General features: G+C 50.6%; 1 protein-coding gene across 2 annotated transcripts in view; it reads left to right on the top strand.

The window, feature by feature from the left end:
- Window positions 1-19,017, top strand: part of EXTL3 (exostosin like glycosyltransferase 3) — a 114,596-nt gene that overhangs the window by 84,603 nt on the left and 10,976 nt on the right. For both annotated transcript variants that reach the window (XM_040059452.1, XM_040059453.1), the window contains one exon: window positions 3,013-5,617. In XM_040059452.1, the coding sequence (XP_039915386.1) occupies window positions 3,470-5,617 (2,148 nt within the window). In that variant the 5' untranslated portion in view covers window positions 3,013-3,469. The remainder of the gene's footprint in view (window positions 1-3,012; window positions 5,618-19,017) is intronic.

The raw sequence follows: 19,017 nt of genomic DNA, 5'->3' as shown, positions 1-19,017 counted from the left end.
TTCTGATCTCCTAAGAGCTCTTCCTGCCTCTTTCTGTGCGTGTGTAATTAGCTCCATCAGGCAGCAACCTTGTGCTGTAACATCAGCAAGAGTTTTCAGTGCGGAGCTCGGTAAGTTTAAAGGACTAAATAGTACTTGGGAGTGAGAGGGATGAGTTGGCTGGAAAGCCCAGCAGCTATCCTGCTTCTACTCCTCCCAGATTTCTTTTTGAAAATGATGGGGATCAGCAGCCTTTTTCCTCAGGGCTGATAAGCACAGCCCTGAAGTCTCTCTTGATAAAACCACAGATTGGGTTTTTACTTTGTCTTTTTTTTTTTGTAAGTCCTAATGGCAATGTGTGACAACCTCAGGCTCTATTGAGTTGATGAGGAGTAAAGTCTTAATAGTGAAGAAGAGTCCAGGAGTGTGTCTAAAGTGCTCATTTTATCACCAGCACATACTTCATACTGACAGTCCATACTTTTAACTAGTCCCAAGCCACGTGTGGTGCATTTTAAATCCCTCCTCAGCCTGCTCTGCTCTTTCCCATGTGGTGTTTTCCAGGAGAGCAACGGAGTCACACTGGCAACCTCTGACTTCTGAGCATATGGATATTTTTAATCCACAACCCACATTTTGAGGTGAGGTGGATGCATTTTGTTCCGTCGAGGAAGGGAAGGAGCAGAGGAGCCACTGGAAGCGTTAGGTGGCAGAACAGCTGCTGAGGATCAGGCGTGGGGTGATGGATTTGGCTTTTCAAAGACTCCAGTTGCCATTTTAGGGAGTCCAGTTTGCCATTTCATTAGCATTTATGGCTTATAAATGGGCAAAGTAACCACAAAGGAATAAAATTTTGATGCAGTCCTACCTTTGGGCTGCAGTTTTTTCTGACCAGCCCAAAGCAACGTGTCCATGTGTGCACATTTGTGATCCCTCATTTCTGTGTTACCTCACCCCCCTACAGCGTTTCACCCCACTTATGCCATGGCACCCCCAAACAACAAAAAAAACCCATCAAAGCTTGTTTTCCCCACATGTGCCTTGAAGTTAAGCTGATTTTTTCATTCTGTGGCATTCAAGAGAGTGTGTTCTTTGGCACTTCCCTCAGGAAAAGCATTATTAGGGCATCTCATCTCCTGGCCAGCTGTTTGCAGAAAACCCGTGGCAACTGGAGGATCTTTGCAGGCCCTGTGAGACCAGGCTGAAATAGCAGGGACTGGCACACACACACACACACACACACAGCATGAGCTTCACTCCCTGCAGAGGGCCAGAAAAGTGGGGAAAAGAAAGAAAAATAAAAACTTTTTAAAAAATTAATACTATTATTATTTTTGCCTTCAGTTGCATGTTGGCGCCTGCTAAAATCCTGCTGCTGGGCAGAGCATTCCCAGAGGCTGTAGCCTCCCATCTGCCCACAGCCATGTGCTGCCAAGATCCAAGAAAGCTGATTTAGCCTTTTGCTGACTTTTCAGCCCCTTTATCCTCCCGGCTTTCCGAGGTTTATGCCGCTGCCGCTTGCCAATGTCATGAATTTAAAATCTGCCTTAGTTTTAAGTGTTCATTCTGCTGTGCAAATGGGTTGTGGGTCACACCGGTGGGGGGGATGGAAATCCCATTTAATCATGGGGTGTTAAGTTAGTGACAACAAATGGCTGTGTAATAATAGACCTAGGGATTGTGCCTTATTACCCCACATATTTCCCCTCTTCATGATGATTTTTTCATGGTTAAAAGCAAATTTCCCCTTTATTTTCTCTGACGTGCACTTGAGTGCAACACTGAAAATTCCTCCTGACTTCTCTCTGCTGCTTTAAGGTGAACTTTTTTTGCTTTGGCCCATTTCCAGATCACTTTTTCAGCTGAGATTTGCTTCCTCACCTTCTTTCTGGGAATTCTTGATGAGTAGATGAGAAGGGCATTAAATAGATCTAGTGAAAAATGACCGTGAGCAGCGTGGATAACTTTTTTCTAATTAAAAATTGAAACGGAAATGAATGAGCTTCTCTTGAGGCCGTGCAGGAGCTGTTGCTAAGCCCAGCTCTATATCCATCAGTGATGTGGGAAGTCCGGTGTATGAAGGAATATCCCAGAAACTTCAGCACCTTGGAGGAAGCCGATGAAAGGGGAGATTTTTCTAGTGACAGCATATCGATGTGGCCTAGATTTAAATCTCTTGGCCTAGGGCTGAGTCAGAGCTGAATTTCACAGAACCACAGAATGGTTTGGGTGAGAAGGGACCTTAAATCTCATCCTGTTTCACCTGCCATGGGCAGGGACACCTCTGACTATCCCAGGTTGTTCCAAGCCCTGTCCAGTCTGGCCTGGGACACTTGCAGGGATCCAGGGGCAGCCACAGCTTCTCTGGGCACTCTGTGCCAGGGCCTCCCCACCTTCACAGGGAAGAATTTCTCCCAAGAGGTCCCCAACAGATCCTAACTTCAACATCTTCGCTTTGGTGAACGGTGTAGACTTTTCTAGTGTTGACCAGAAATTCTCTCACACGCAGCCAGCCAGTTAATCATAACCAACACAAGCACGTCCCCTTTAAACTTTCTCATTGCAATGAATCAAAATTTTCCAGCAGGAAATGAAAGAAAAACACTTGGTCTAAAAATTCCTCATCAGCTCTAGTTACCAGAGCAGAACAATGGCGATTACGCTCAGTTACGCAGTCCAAATTCCCAGCGCTGCTGCGTCCCAGGATCACAGCAGGGCGGGCAGGGAGAGCAGGTGTGCGTCAGCGCCTCTGGTTTGGATGTGAGGAGAGGGGGCCTTGCAGGTGGGAAAAACAGAGATCCAGGGCTGAGGAGGGTGTTGTGTTCTGGAGCAACCCTATGCGACCCTAATGAAGAGCAGAGTGCCTGGAGAAAGCTGTGTGTCCACATCTCATGGATCCCATCACCTTCTCAGGTGACACCCCCGAGGTTGTTCTTTTGAGAGAGGACCACTGCTTTTAAATCTAACCACGTCTTAGGTCACTGATGGGTCGTTTTGGTCGTGTTGCCTGACTGCGTGATTGTTCTCTTGCAGGGCTGGCAGAGCTTCACCCTCCCAGCAGCGATGAGAGAGACTGACAGTGCTACGAGTCCCTTCTGGCTCCTTCTGCACAACGTCCGCTGCCTCTGTGCGTTAATCGGATGGTAATGCAGGATGTCGGCGGCAGCAGTAGAGTTTGGCTCGGTCCCACTGCGACTCCGAATCGCCATGACAACGCTGTGACACTTCCAGCAGAGGTTGCCTGCGGACCAAGGGTGGGCTGGGGGTGGGCGAGAAGGTCAATGATCGAGTCTAACGGGATCACAGGTTGCACCTGCAGCAGAACGACTGTGGAAGAACCGCCGGCACGGCAAGAAGATGAAATTCCCCTTCCACTGGCTTCTCGTTGAGCGGGCTCAATAACATTTCCCTTCAAGACGCTCGCTGTAAAACCTCTTTTGGTTATGGCTACTGATCCAACGTGATTGCGTGCGCGGCGGCTTTGGAACTCATGACTGGCTATACGATGTTGCGCAATGGGGGAGTGGGGAACGGAGGCCAGCCGTGGGTGTTGAGGTGGTCCAGTCGGATCCGGCTCACCTGGCTTAGCTTCACCCTCTTCGTCATCCTCGTTTTCTTCCCCCTCATTGCCCACTACTACCTGACCACCATCGACGACGCGGACGATGCCGGCAAGCGCATCTTCGGCCCCCGCACCGGCAACGAGCTGTGCGAGGTGAAGCACGTGCAGGACCTGTGCCGCATCCGCGAGTCGGTCAGCGAGGAGCTGCTCCAGCTCGAGGCCAAGCGGCAGGAGCTCAACAGCGAGATCGCCAAGCTCAACCTGAAGATCGAGGCCTGCAAGAAGAGCATTGAAAATGCCAAGCAGGACCTGCTGCAGCTGAAGAACGTCATCAGTCAGACTGAGCATTCCTACAAGGAGCTGATGGCTCAGAACCAGCCCAAGCTCTCCTTGCCCATCCGGCTGCTGCCGGACAAGGACGATGCGACCTTCCCCCTGCCAAAATCCAACAGGAACTGCAGGCTGCACAACTGCTTTGACTACTCACGCTGCCCGCTGACGTCTGGCTTTCCGGTCTATGTCTACAACAGTGACGATTTCCCTTTTGGTAGTTCCTTAGACCCTTTAATTAAACAGGCCTTTGAGGCGACGGTCAGAACTAATGCTTATGTTACTGAAAATGCAAATATTGCTTGTGTGTACATAATTTTAGTGGGGGAAATGCAAGAGCCCGCGATGCCAAAACCTACTGAACTAGAGCAACAGTTGCACTCTTTGCCATATTGGAGGACTGATGGACACAACCATCTCATCATCAATCTGTCGAGGAAGTCGGAAACTCAGAACTTCATTTACAACATCAGCACGGGGCGCGCCATGATCGCCCAGTCCACCTTTTACGACGCCCAGTATCGACCGGGGTTTGACATCGTGGTATCGCCCCTGGTCCACGCCATGTCCGAGCCCAACTTCCTAGAAATCCCACCCCAGGTGCCGGTCAAGCGTAAGTACCTGTTCAGTTTCCAGGGCGAGAAGATCGAGTCTCTCCGCTCCAGCTTGCAGGAGGTTCGCTCCTTCGAAGAGGAGATCGAAGGCAACGCCCCGGCCGACTACGACGACCGGATCATCACCACCTTGAAGGCTGTTCAGGACAGCAAGCTGGACTTTGTTCTGGTGGAGTTCACGTGTAAGAACCAGCCTAAGGCGAGTCTGCCCACTGAGTGGGCTCTGTGTGGAGAAAGGGACGACAGACTAGAGCTACTGAAGCTTTCTACTTTTGCACTGATCATCACCCCTGGGGACACCCGTTTAGTGATCTCCGCCGGGTGTACCATGAGACTGTTTGAGGCTCTGGAGGTCGGGGCCATCCCGGTGGTTCTCGGAGAGCAAGTTCAGCTACCCTACAACGATGTGATCCGGTGGAACGAGGCAGCCTTAATTATACCAAAGCCACGTATCACAGAAGTGCACTTTCTTCTGAGAAGCATTTCTGACAACGATCTCCTTGCCATGAGGAGGCAGGGCCGCTTCTTGTGGGAGACCTACTTCTCCACCTCCGACAACGTCTTCAGCACAGTCTTAGCTGTCATAAGGACTCGAATCCAAATCCCGGCTGCTCCGATCCGAGAAGAACCTGCCGTGGAGATCCCCCACCGGTCTGGCAAAGCTGCTGGTACAGACCCCAATATGGCAGACAATGGGGACCTGGACTTGGGGCCTGTGGAGACAGAACCACCCTACGCCTCTCCCAAATATCTCCGCAATTTCACCCTCACCGCAATGGATATCTACAGGAATTGGAATTCTGCCCCGGGGCCTTTCCACCTCTTCCCCTACACTCCCTTCGACCCCGTTTTACCATCAGAAGCAAAATTTTTGGGGTCTGGGACTGGATTTCGACCAATTGGTGGAGGAGCAGGTGGCTCTGGGAAGGAGTTCCAGGCTGCTTTGGGCGGCAACGTCCCGCGGGAGCAGTTCACGGTGGTGATGTTGACTTACGAGCGGGAGGAGGTGTTGATGAACTCCCTAGAAAGGCTCAATGGTCTCCCCTACTTAAATAAAGTGGTGGTGGTGTGGAACTCTCCCAAGCTTCCCTCCGAGGATCTCTTGTGGCCAGACATTGGCGTCCCAATCATGGTAAGACAGATGTAGCTACGCTGGGCTGGTTCGTGGTGGGGTTTGCGTGTTGGAGTTGGCCGTGTCAGCTCAGCTGCAGTCCTGGGGGATGGCTGAAGGTGTCTGTCCCTCCTTTGGATACTTTTATCCGTGGAGAAAAAATGAGAGGTGCCGGGTATTTGGCACTCAGAGAATGCCAATTGCTTCTGAGGAGCCTAATGCGAATTTTGATGCCTAAAGCTAAAGATCGCTGCTCGTTGGAAATCTTTGCTCAGGCTCTTTTAAGTGCCTCCCTGTGAGGACAGTTGATACCTTATAAATACCTAAGTAGTAACTGTTTCTGCACTTTGCCAGATGAATTTTTTATTAAAACAAAAGAGGGACCCACTGAATTAGTGCCGACTGCAAAGGCCTCAAAACTCATCTCTGATTTTATAACATTACAAGCCGAGGCTGACGTGACCATGAGAGCTTCCATGCTCCCAAGGCTGTAGCTGACTTTTGCATATATTTGGGTCTATGATTTTTTTTTTTTCCCCCTCAGCCAAACTGAAGAAATGACACCTTCAAAAGCCAACATTTGTTTTCAGACCCATGAAAATGTACTCACTTGGAGTACTTGACTTGTAAGGAGTGAATTCTCCCCATTTTTTAAATTTATTTTAGGACCTCCTTGTCATCCCAGCATAACTTTCTTCACTGGCCATTGTTAACAGTCAAAATTAAATAGAAATCTCCCCTCAAAAAGAGAGCAAGGACACTGAGCCACTAACAAGAACTAACACTGAGTGCTCTGAATCTGGTTGTGTTTAGAGGACAAATGGAAGGATAATGCCTTACAAATTAGGGAAGGGAAAAATGAAAGAGGGGAGATGGTACTTAAATACACAAACTGCGTGTGGTTTATGTGACAGGGCGCTACTGAGCTTAATGGCCATGCGAGCTTTATGCTGCATGCAAAGAGATTCATTGATTTAATATTTCGTTTTATTATTATTGTGATGAATAAATCCTTCTGCTCACATTTAAAAACCCTTATGGTCCGGGAACAATGAGGAGAGAAAATTGCTTGGATAATTGCGAAATAATCTTTCACATTAGTCCTTTTGAACCTGCGAATTCTACAAAATCTTTGAACACTGTGCGTGCCGAAAAAACTGCGTCCTCCTTCGGAGCGGGGATTGTTCTCCTTGGAGCTGCTAATGGGTGTTATTTGTGAAAGAAAAATGCATTTCTGCTGATGGAAGATAATGGCTTTTTGTACCTGGCTCTCATCTGCACATCTGTTGTGTTGGAGCCCTGCTGGTTTTTTGGGGGCTTGACACACACGAGTTGCTTCGTGTCACCTTGGAGCCGCGTGCTGTGGGGGGAACGTGGGGAACCGTGTGCTTCCAGAGGAGGGAATTGTCGTGTGCCTGCTTTGGGATGGTGGTTGGTGACACGCTGGGATGGCTGGATCACAGAGAGCTTCGGCCAGGTCCTTCCTGAAGGGGCGTCTTGGTCTGGTAACAGCTCTGCTTTCTTCCAGTTTCTCTAAATCCCAGTTGTTAAAAGAGCCTGAATCTGGGATTTCTCCCGGGAAGGTTAAACCCTGAGCAGCCTCCAGGCATCCATCCTCCTCACGTGCCTGTTGCTAAGGCCATCTCCAGACTGGGTGTTTGGGAGTTTGTACCATTCATCCACAGGGATGCTTTGGTGTGGCAACGATGGAAAACTTCCCTGGGCTTCATCAGGCAGTGAGAAATGCCAAGGTCTGCTCTGGAAAAGGGTGACAGGAACTCTGGAGCAGAGGTGAGGCTCTGTTTGAGCCCTGCTGGCTGAGATGTGGGACGTGCTGGCCAGGGGAAGAGGCAGGTGGGGATGTGGGATAGGCAGGAGACACGAGCCAGTGTGTGCCAGTGTCAGAAAGTGAGGAGCTGCGATTCTCGTTTCTTTACGAGGAAAAAAAAAAAAAAAGCTCTTTTGATGGGGAATATCCAATTCTCTCAGATCTGGCAGTGGTGCTGTATGTCTGTGCAACAAACACGTTCCCAGTGACTTTGGGATGCAAGGAATTGCTCCGTGTTCAGGTCCCGAAGCACAGGGCTTTGTGAAGAAACCTGAGGGCAGAGGAGAAGGGGATGAGGGAGGATTTGGGTTGTGGTTGAAGGGGGTCCAGGCACCCGAGGAGCAGCAGAGCAGCGGCACACGTGTGCCAGCATGATCCAGGATCAAAGCACCTGCACCAGAAGGTTTTTGAAGAGAATCCAGCATCAGAAGGATGTGGAGCTGTTGCAGTGAGTCCAGAGGAGGCCACGGAGCTGCTCTGAGAGCTGGAGCCAGGCTGGGAGAGCTGGGAATGTTCACCTGGAGAAGAGAAGGCACCAGGAAGAGCTCAGAGCCCTTCCAGAGCCTAAAGGGGCTCCAGGAGAGCTGGAGAGGGACTTGGGACAAGGGATGGAGGGACAGGACAGAGGGAATGGCTTCCCACTGCCAGAGGGCAGGGATAGATGGGACATTGGGAAGGAATTCTTGGCTGGGAGGGTGGTGAGTGCCTGGAATAGAATTCCCAGAGAAGCTGTGGCTGCTCCTGGATCCCTGGAAGCGTCCAAGGCCAGGCTGGACAGAGCTTGGAGCAGCCTGGGATCATGGAAGGTGTCCCTGCCCGTAGCAGGGGTTGACATGGGATGATCTTTCAGGTCCCTTCCAACCCAAACAGTTTCATCATTTTATGCAAATTACAAGCTAATGAAACAAAGCAACGCCTGCAGCATGTTAAAGAGCCTTTGGAAGCAAAATAGAGTCTCAAGCCCCACCAGGACCTGCTGGTGGCCAGAGAAGTGTGGCTCTGTGCTGGCAGAATTCCCTAAAGGAGAGTTGGACTTCTCCTTACTCCACGTGTTGACTTTATTTACTGACGAGCTCCTTGAAACGTCGTTTGCCAACTGCGCTGCTTGGCTGCGATTTGGGGCTTGTCCTCCCAAGCAGATTTCTTTTCCCTGGTGGGCTGGGAATTAATCAAAGCTGCATTGGAACTTCAAATCTTTCATGGATAACGAGATAAACAGGGCTACAGAATGTATTTGATTTAAAAAAAAACCCCAGCTTTGACTTAAATATAGATGGCATAATTTACTGAAACATCAGTAAGGTTCCTGAGCAACGCAGGAGTCTGATCAAATATTCTGTCCCCGTCCCCAGCCTGAAGTGAGTAGGTGGAAATCCAACGTAATGTGAAGTTGTGTGTAGTCACTCAGGGCTGCCCCTGGAACAGATGTAGCCACTTTACCCTCACATTTAAAGCTGTAGAAACTCTTCCCATCTCACGCTAATCAGTATTGCAGCAAAACCCCAAAGGCTGTGAATGAGAAGTCTTGTTTGTGCAAGCTCAAAACCTCACTTTTTTCCAAAAAATGTGTTTGTATCTCTAGCACTGCCTTAGGAGAACTCCTCAGGATAGGAGTGTGACTGTTCCAGCTCCAGCAGCCACATCACAGCCACTGCTGAGCTTCTTCTTTATTGCCCAGAGAAGCTCTGGCTGCCCCTGGATCCCTGGAAATGTTCCAGGCCAGGCTGGACAGGGTTTGGAGCAGCCTGGGATAGTGGAAGGTGTCCCTGCCTGTGGCAGGGGCTGGGACTGAGTGAGATTTAAGGTCCTTTCCCACCCAAACCATTCTGGGATTCTGTGCTTTGGGGATGAAGCTTATTCAGCCTGAAGCATTATTTTCACAACCTCTGCTCGCATTCTAAGAAGTGACAGCCGGAACCTGCAGCTCCTCTCCCTCTGCTGGGTTTGTGAGGTCCCTCAGTGGCTGGAAAAGCCCTGCAGCAGTTTGGTTTCTCCTCCTGCTCGTGGCTGAGGTGGGCTGGGAGTGCTGGAGGGTCTCTGAGCACTTAAGGCTGGGTTCAGTGCCAGCTCCTGTGGCTGCCAGCAGTGACTAATCCCTTCCTCCAGCTTTGTTCCAGAACAAGTCGCTGCCTTTGATCCCTGCAGCCACTTCCAGTGGCATGAGGTCCTTTGCCGCGGGCCTGGTGGCTGGCTGAGAGGCCTCATTCCATTTAGCTGCTTGTTTAAAAAGGAATAATCTGTGGAAAAACGGCAAATCCGGAAGCGCTGCCGGGTCTGCAGACCTGTTTGGCTGCACATGAGTCCCTTGACATGGCATTTATTAATCAGGAGCTGGCTGGGCAGGGAAGGCTGTCCTGACTTTGCCTTCTCTTTGGGAAGAGAAATGTGCTGTGCTGAGCTGGCTCTGAAGCTCGGGTGCCTGAGGTTTGCACGTCATTTCCAGCAGAAGGACTCAAAGGGTGTTTCATATCTCCGTTTTAAGGAGCACAGCAGGATCTGTAGGTCATGCTTCTGGCTAGGAGGAGGAGGAGGAGGAGGAGGAGGAGGAGGAGGAGGGGGACAGAACCTGGTCAGGCTGGTGGCCATGGTGGCAGAATGAGCTTCTCTGCTTGTCCTTCAGCAAGCAGCTGGATCCTCGAGCTTGGTTTTCTGACGAGAGCAGCACCAACCTTCCAAAGTAACCAGCAGCTCGAGATAAGCTGCAGTGGTGTGTGTGATCCAGGGTGAGATCATCACGCTGCCCATGCTGACCAACTCCACCATTTCAGTCAATCCTTCTCCTTCCTGGCAGCTTTGCCTAAAGACCAGCTCAGGGTCTGGTTCAGCTTGGTAATCCAGCATTTTCCAAACTCCTGCTTGCTGATGTGACTTGTGCTTTCCTGGGCCAACTCACCCGCAGCAACTCTTGGGTGAGTCCCAGCTTTATCTTGCTTTTCCCTGCCTTGCTTTGACTCACAGCTCTTGCGTTCCAAATCAGGAAAACCCCAACTTTGCTTTGAGGTCCTGCATCGCATATGGGAGCGGGGAGCTCAAGGTTTACCTCCAGAAGGAACAATTCACACAAAACCAGCTGAGAAAATCCCCATTTCTCAGCACTGGGTCCCTTCCCTCAGGAGACTTGCCCCGTCCCTGGGTCGAACAGCCTGTATGCAGTGCAGCAGCGTTACCAGCAGCGCATCCCAGGTTTGTGAGCTCGGTTTCTCCAGGGGAGCAGTTGGAGAAGGCAGGGGGATGTTCCCCAGAAGTGCCTGGCTGCTGCTGTCGGGTTTGCAGCACCACCTGCTGCCCCGCTGAGCCGGCGCTGCCGCGGAGGCAGCTGAGTTCTGAAATCCCCGCGAGTTTTGCCGTCTCCTTGTGTGTTTCTATCCGTTGTGTAGCAGCGGAGGAAGGAACAAATTTGCTGCTTAGTTTACCTGCGGATCCTGCAATCCCGATGCTTGTCACTGCAGGGCCCGAGCACAGGTGCAGCGATGCGTGAACACGGGCCGATAATGGAACGAGCGGCGCTGGCTCCTTGGAATTTGCACTCGGAATATTAACTCCAACACGCTCGTGTCCCTCACTGCCGCTGCCTAGACCTGGTCCTCCATTCTCCCCTGTGCCATGTGCTGGTTTGTGATGGCTTTTCCACAGACAAAACCTTCCTGTGGCCACAGCTCTCCCAATCCCCTTGGCTCGGGATGCAGCTGATGGGGTCGGTGAGCAGAAGGAAGCGTGTTTGCGGCATTGGGAAGGAAAATCAAGGGAGGGAAACGTCCTTGGATGCTGCTGGGGACATCGTTGGGTGGGTTTGGTCACATGTGAAAGCCTGAAGGTGTCCCAGGGGCCAGTCCCCTGTGCCGAAGCCGTTAAACATCGCCATAAAAGCAGCGTGTGCATCTCAAACGCTCCCTGTTTGGAGCAGGCTCTGTCACAACTGCTGGGGGACAAAAGCAGCACGACAGGACTTGGCAGCAAAACCCACTCCGACTTTCCAGGGCTGCATTCCTGCTACTTTTAGGGTTTGCTTTGTGACCTGTTTAAATACCAAACAGAATACCAAATGTCCTCAAATTATTCCATGCGCTGGAACGAGGATGGGGGGAATGGAGTGTGTGGGTGAATTTTCTCTCTATTTCCCTTTTGTTTTCACCTACTTTCCATCCTCTGCGACTTTGTTATGATAGAACTGAGTGTTCACTGCAAGCTACACTGGAAGCCCTTCTTCCCATAAAATCCCAGAGCCTGGATATCTGCATTTCCTTCCTTCCCAGGCTTTTATCTGTCCTGGTGGAGCAGTTCTGCTGTGCAAAGCCATTCTGCACAGGCTGCCTTATCTGTGGAGACAGCCTTGTGTCCCAGAGTGGCCACAACCTGATGCTGTGCCACAAGACACGGATGGATCCCCTGGCACAAGTGAAAAGGAGCGAGCAGGACTCGCCGGGGTCAGGAATTTGGGTATTAAATCGATGCTTTTTGTATTAAATAGATGCTTTCCCCCCCATAATTTTCATAAAATCAAACTGTGGTTGGTCTCCCCGCCCTGCTGGGCATACAGAGCACTCCCCTCTCCAAAAAGCAGCACCTGGCTTTTCCTGGACTTTAGGAAAAGGTTCATCTCCTGTGAAAAGCCATTGACAACAGGTGATGGAGTAGCTGGGTTCAGAACCAAGGGCTGCAGTTTGTTTTCCCCTTGTCCTGTCTCCAGAATCCCTGGAATCAGTTGTTCCACTGCAAGCACCCAGAAAGGATGGAGCTTTTTCTCCTGATGACAGTGAGGGGATGTCATTTTAGAGCCTGGGAGAAAATCAGGGGGAAATCAGTAATTTTCAGACTCTTTCAGACGTTTATTTAAAAACTTTAGTTAATTAATGAAAATCTGTGTTAGTCCTGTTAAGAGAAGTGAGGATTTTTTTCCCTCTCCTGAAATTGGTCAAAGGGGGAGCTAAGGGCACTAGAGGGAAACTGAGGCACAGAGAAAGCCACACCTGGTCACCGAAACATCCACTTGTATGTCTCCATGTAAGTTCACAGAAATGCTGTTTTCACCCATTCCTGGATTTTCTGACAGCACAAAGATGGGAGATGCGGTGAAGCTTCTTTATCTTCCCAGATGACAAATTCAGATCCAAATAGTTCAGCTCCAAACTTGGATCCAAAGTCTTCATCTTCCTGAATGCTCATTTGAACTGAACTCTGAGGGGTTTGAGCTTCGTGGAGGGAAGAGAAATGGGTTTTGTTCTCGACACTGAAAGCATTTGGAGCAGGGAAGTTCCATTTCCAGCCTGATCATGGCTTTGAGCTGTGAGCCCGGCTTGTGGGAGCCTGGCTTATCTCTGTGACAAGGGACAGCCCCATCTTGGGGCTGAGAGGGAGTAAGAAAAGCCTCAGGACAGCCATAAACCGGGTAATTCTTTCCAACAGGACTCGTTTTCCTCTTGCTCTGAAAGCAGGTGACAACGCAAATTGGTTTCGAAACACTGATATTTAGGTTGATTTTATCAGGAATCTATAAATGGAATTGTTTTGAATTGTGACTAATTTATGTGATGGCCGTAATTTCTAATTTTCCTTAATTCCCAGCCCATACTGTGGCTTGTGGGAGGGGGCTCTGGGAGTCTGGATTCATCCCAGCCATGTGTTTGGCAGGAATTATTACCTGCCTCTTGATGGAAGCATTTATTCCTCCTGGATTTCGCTGAACCAAGTATGGAAAGCCCTGGGATAAATCAAGCTTTGAAGGACGTGACATCGCCCTTGGCTTGAGTTCTCTGCTCCTCTGGGTAGAAGAACGAGGGGCTGGTGTGAGTCATGGACCAGCTAAAGTAGGATTTAGCCAAGGCTTCCAGCATTTGGGATCCAGAAACTGAAGATTACGAGCAAAGGGAAATTCCATGGAAACCCATCTAGACCTCGTATCCAGATTTGTCACTGGCTGGCTCTGCCACCTGGAGGGAGAATGGGCGTTTTTGGGGAAGATACCTCTCCCTTTATTTGGCCACCTTCAGGAGGACATCCCAGCCCCGTCCTCTGCTGTCGGAGCTGATGAAAATTGCAGTTCACGATGAATTTTGCTCATGGAACAACAGGAACAACAAGGGATAAAATGTCAGTTTGGGGATCGTGGTGTGGGTCCTGGGATGGTTCTTTTCTTCTAACATTCCATAAGGGAGCTCTCATCCCTCCATGATGGATTTGAGGGCAGGCATGCTGGCAGCAAGCTGTCTTCATTTCACCCAGAACTTCCCCGGTGAGATCTCAGCCTCCTCATCTCAGAAGTCTCTGGAAGGTTTCTGGAATCAACCTGGAAGCCAAAAGTGAGTTTATGTGCCCGAGTGCTTTATGGTTGCTGCTCCCAGCCACATAAACATTAATAAATCCGCTGTCCTCTTCCCATCAAAACAATAACCTGCCTACAAACTTGATGGCTTCTTGGCTCTGCTTGTATCAGAGTTTATATTCGAGGTTTTTTTAGTAGCTGCTCAGTGAGTTATCGTCTGACTCCAGTTCCCTCCTCCTTTTGTTGGGCTGTGATGTGCATTTGGATGCCCTCAGACACGAATGTTTGCACTGAAGCTCTTGTAGGATGGGTCAGAGCAGGTTTTAAATGCTGGGAACATCTCTCAGCATCCTTGGCTGTGATGTATTCCAAAGAGTGAGGTGCACCGATGTGAACAAATGCCCTGCCAGGTGTTTTGTTTTCCTGCTGTGGTGGAAATCCTGTCTGACAGATCCCGAGGAGAAACCCGCTGAAGAAGTAATTGCACAACAATGCAGAGGACTTGCACTGAGAAAGCCTCTGGTAATTAAAGCAGCTGGGCTATCAGCCAAAGAGCAAAGTGTGGAAAGATAAGCTCTGCCTCACTTAGTGAGCAGAAAGGAGGTACTACCAACAATCCCCTGGGATCACAGCCCTTGGATTTCCAGCACTTTGCTCTTCTCTGCCTCTCTGCTGTGCATTTCTGTGTCCCCAGGATGGAAGTTGAAGGGTTTCCTCCCGTGCCATGACCTGGAGCTGCACGGCTCTGATGGCTTGGCAAGGGCAGGAGACCTCAGGGGTGCTCCTGAGCCCCCTCCTGACTTTTCCATCTCCTGTCTTACAGATGAAATGTGACAGCCCCTCCTCAGATCCACCCCTGAGCTCCCAGTCCATTTGCTGCCAGACTTCTCGGCATGGATCAGGGGACTGGGAAATTTTCCAGGGAGATCAGAAGTGCAGGAATTAGCTGGTGATGGGCTGAGGGGGGTCTGGACTTTCATACTTTAGAAGTTTTGGGTCAGGGTCAGGGAGTTGCAGCCTGTGAGTGGTTCTTGGACTCTTGTGGCTGTTCTGGGCTCTCATTTGGCTCTTCCATGGATAACGAGGAGCTTGTACCTGGCCTGACACAGCTCTGGGAGCACAGCTGGGAAAGTGAGGCAGGCAGGGAAAATGAGGATTTTTGCCAAAATAAGGCCAGGCTTTCCCAGTCAGTTCCTTCTGCAGCTCTGCCCCTGGTGCAGCGGCAGCTTCCCTGGGATTCCCAAAACAGATCCAGGAGATGGGAGCCGGTCCAGAGCAGCGATCACTCCAACCTGATGTGCTCCTCAGGCTCTCTCTGCTCCAGGGAGCTGCAGCTGGCTCAGCCAAACTCCTGCTGAGTCCCAGGGGTGGGAGGGTGGGATCTGCTCTCATGCACTGCACACATCCTTTCCTGAGCTGTCGGGGTTTACCAGTCTGGGAGTTCTTGCTGCCCACAAGAGGTTTGAATCCCTCATCCCTGAGCCCCGGGCAGTAACACTCCAGCTTTTGGATGGAGTTAGAAGCTGCTGCCTGCCCTCTTTCTGCCTCCTTGCGTGTTCTCTTTCTCAACAGCGGTCCCAAACGCCATCTCTGTGTTTTACTCAGTGTTACAAAGTGGCTTTGGTACAGGCAATGTGGGGAAGGCGTCCCCATTTCATCAGAACGACACTTTTTGCTGTTAAAATTGCCTCTAAAGCAGCCAAAGGGCATTTGGAGAGGAAGAAGAGGTGCAGAGGATGAATTTCAGAGTTGACAGATAACGGTGTACAAGCTCTGCTTGTGCTGAATCCGTGCTGGGGACGCTCCTGCTGCCGTCCATCATCTCCCTGGGGTGTTTCAGCTCTGGAATCTGGGATTGTTCCTAGGCTGGGCAGAATTCCATTGGAATTTTCAGGCCTTGAATACCAGGACAGGATTTGCCAGGTGAAAGCAGGTCCATCCAGCTGCATCTTGAGAGAGCATCGATAAAGAACCGTGACATCCTTCAGGGCATCACACGTGGCACATGCTGGGTGCTGCTGGGGCACCTCCAATCCCGGGTTTGGTTTGGGGCCCCTTGTGACAAGAGGGACATTGAGGAGCTGGAGTGTGTCCAGGGAAGGGAACAGAGCTGGGGAAGGGGCTGGAGCACCAGGAGCAGCTGAGGGAGCTGGGAAAGGGGCTCAGCCTGGAGAAAAGAAGGGTCAGGGGGGACCTTCAGGCTCTGCACAACTCCCTGACAGGAGGGGACAGCTGGGAGGGTCGGGCTGTGCTCCCAGGGAACAGGATGAGAGCACACAGCATCTCATTGTGCCAGGAGAGGTTCAGGTTGGACACCAGGAGGGATTTCTCCATGGAAAGGGTGCTCAGGCATTGGAACTGCCCAGGGCAGTGCTGCAGTCCCCATCCCTGGAGGTGGTTTTAAAGCACGTGGAGTGTTCTGGGTGTGGGTCGTGGGTTAGTGGTTGGATTTGATCACTTTGATCTCTCCAGCCTTAAAGAGTCTGCGGTTCCATGATGGCACCTTTGAGAATTGCCCATTCCACTGCACAACCCCCCCCCCCCCAACAAACTAAAAATTTGGCTTATTGGTATCAAGACTCCCAAAAGAGTGAGCTCTTTCTTCTTGGAATGACTTTTCTTGGCTTCACAGCAAGCGGCAGCTCATAAATCTGGCTCGTGATCCCAGACCTGCCAGTGGAAGTTGGATCACGAGCTTTGCACTCCGCAGTTTTTCCCTGTGAGCTTTCATGAAAAGCACACACAGGAATTTTGGGAAGGGAATGAGCTGCAACAGTGGAAGTATTAGAACATGACAGCGTGTTATCTCAGGGACCTTCTTTGAGCCAAATAATTACAGTTAATTGTAAAATAAATCTAATTGGACAGCCAGCTCCATGTGCATCTCTAATTGCACAGCCACCAACAGCAACACACAGAGAATAAAAATAAGTATCTGCTTCCCTTTAACGTTAAAACGAGCATCCTTCTCCTTTCGTTTCTCAGGGAAGATGCGACAGCTGCTCCTGTACGAAAATGAATAAATAATCAGTTTTATTTGTATCTCAAGCTGTTTTCTCCTCTCGGAGATGAGTGATCCACTGATCTCAGCTGAGGAGTTTAAAGGGAGACCAAGTGTTTGCACGTTTTTCGTGCACGGACACAGCACCAGTTTTAAAAAAGCCTTTCCCTGGTATCTTCCTGTGTGGTTTTGTTCTCAGCGGGGGATAACTGATGCTGGGCTTTATGTTGCATTATTTAATTACACGTATTTTTAAAATGCGTCTGTTTCGCCAGTTTATATTTGGCGTGTGCTGCCTTTGGATGGCTTTGGAGCTAAATGCCCCTCTCATACCTCTGGAGATGAGTCTTAAAATAGTCTATAAATCCTTTTAATTCAGATTTTGAGAACACTTCAAGTCGGAGGCAGCAAAGCTGGAGGTTCGGGGCATAAAGGAGGGGCTGCGGCTGTTTCAAGGTGAAGAAAAAGGAGCAGGGAATAATTAATACTTGAGAAAAGGGATAACAGCAACTTCCTGATCCATCTTTGCAAAGGAGGATTAAAGGGAAAACAAGAAGGTGAAGAATTGCCAGGGGAAACTGCTGTAAAAACCAGGGACAGCTCCTCAGGCGATGCATGGCTGGGGAAACGTCCGCTAAAAGTGTCAGGCTTGGGGTGGGTGCTCAGATAAACGGATGTTTTTGGTGCCATCAAGTCAAACAAGGGAGCAGATTCTGGAGGATTTCTATGGGGTGGGTGAGGACTGATGTCCTTGGCTACCCACAGCTCCATCCAAGCACGTTCTGGGACTCATCCAATCCTGGAACAGAGCTGGGAGCCAGCTGGGAATGGTGAGGATGGTCGGTGGGGAGAGACCAGTGATGAGAGGAGCTTTGCCTGGATGCAGGAGGATCCAGGCATCTCCCTCAGGGCGGCTCTGGATGTGGTTACGGGCTTGCTGTAGGAGCTGAGGTCCCAGCCGTTCCCATTTATTGATTTATCAGGATCTGGGGGTGTTGACCCCAAGGAAACACCCGAATATCATTGTCCTAACAAACGCCTCAAAGCCACTTTTTGTGCTCCTGCCATTTCGCCTCGGCGGCCTGAGTTTTTGAAACATCCATTATCACAAACACAGCCAAAAGTACATCTATTTTTTATTTTTTTTTTTACAAAATGCCATCCCGCTCAGATCTGGCAGCGTGTCTGGAAGGATCTTTGACGCCCTCCTCACGCAGTGTGATCCTGCTGGATTTGCAGCTCATCGGGAGCTGCCACGAACGCTCCGGAGTCCCGTCTTGTGCCAGACTCATTTCCTCGAGTTTTTGGGTCTGTGTTAGGAAAAAGAGCGTGGCTTTGGGGAGGAAAGGCATCGTCCCAGGGGCTTGGCTCTGGTGAAAATGCCCCGCTGGCATCCCATCTCCTCCCTGCCCATGCAGCTCTGGCAGTGTGCCGGGAGGAGCCTCGTGTTTGTACCGAGTGAGGCCAGACGATTTCAGTTCTCACGAAATGAAGAACTCCTGGCTGAGCCAAAGGCCTGCTGCACCTGTGCTTTTGGCTATGGAAAGCAGGATGCTGGCCAGTAGGAGCTGGATGGATTTCTGTCCTCTGAGGGTTTTCTCAGGGTGGGGAGTTGAGGTTGGCAGGAGGGAGAAGGTTCTGCGTGGGCAGGGCAGGACACCAGCGCCGCTGGGTGTGAGGCTGCTCTTGGAAATCTTCAGTAAGCACCACCGTGGTTGTCCTTGGGAGGGGCAGCCAAGAAGATTTGAGGTCTGGGCTGCGAGCCACGGTGATCCTGCCAGCTTTTGTGGAGCAGCTCAGCTTGCCCAGAGCGGGTAAAGATAAAACACTGAGGAAGTCGAGTTTAAAATGTGGCCGTGGTCGGACTCGTGGGATTCACTCCAGTGTCATCTCGCTGGGAATGGGCTGCAGAGGTTTTGGGTGATGACAGCAGCTCCTTTGGCTTCTCCTTGGCACCTGTCCTGGCAGAGAGCTTGGCTGCTTGTCATGGAGCCAACGTGCCCGGGATCGGCCTCCTCTCTCCTTCCATGAAATGAGGCAGAGCTCAGAGACGTCAGGATCAAAGTCATCTCTAGCAAAGGGAACCGCAGGTGTGTCGTCTCCATGTGGAGCCTTACCCAGTGCCAGAATTCCTGCTGTAGCCAGGATCTTGAAGGAATCACAGAATCATTCAGGTTGGAAAAGTCCTTCAGGGCCATCGAGTCCAGCCTGTGACCGATCCCCGCCTTGTCACCAGCCCAGGGCTCTGAGTGCCACATCCTGTCACTCCTGGGACACCTCCAGGGATGGGGACTCCAAACCTCCCTGAGCAGCCCCTTCCAATGCCCAACCAC

The sequence above is a fragment of the Hirundo rustica genome, chromosome 3 (assembly GCF_015227805.2).
Source record: "Hirundo rustica isolate bHirRus1 chromosome 3, bHirRus1.pri.v3, whole genome shotgun sequence".
In the NCBI taxonomy this organism is placed as follows: Eukaryota; Metazoa; Chordata; class Aves; order Passeriformes; family Hirundinidae; genus Hirundo; species Hirundo rustica.
The sequence above is the reverse complement of the archived record's forward strand: the minus strand, read 5'-3'. Positions and strand labels throughout refer to the sequence as shown.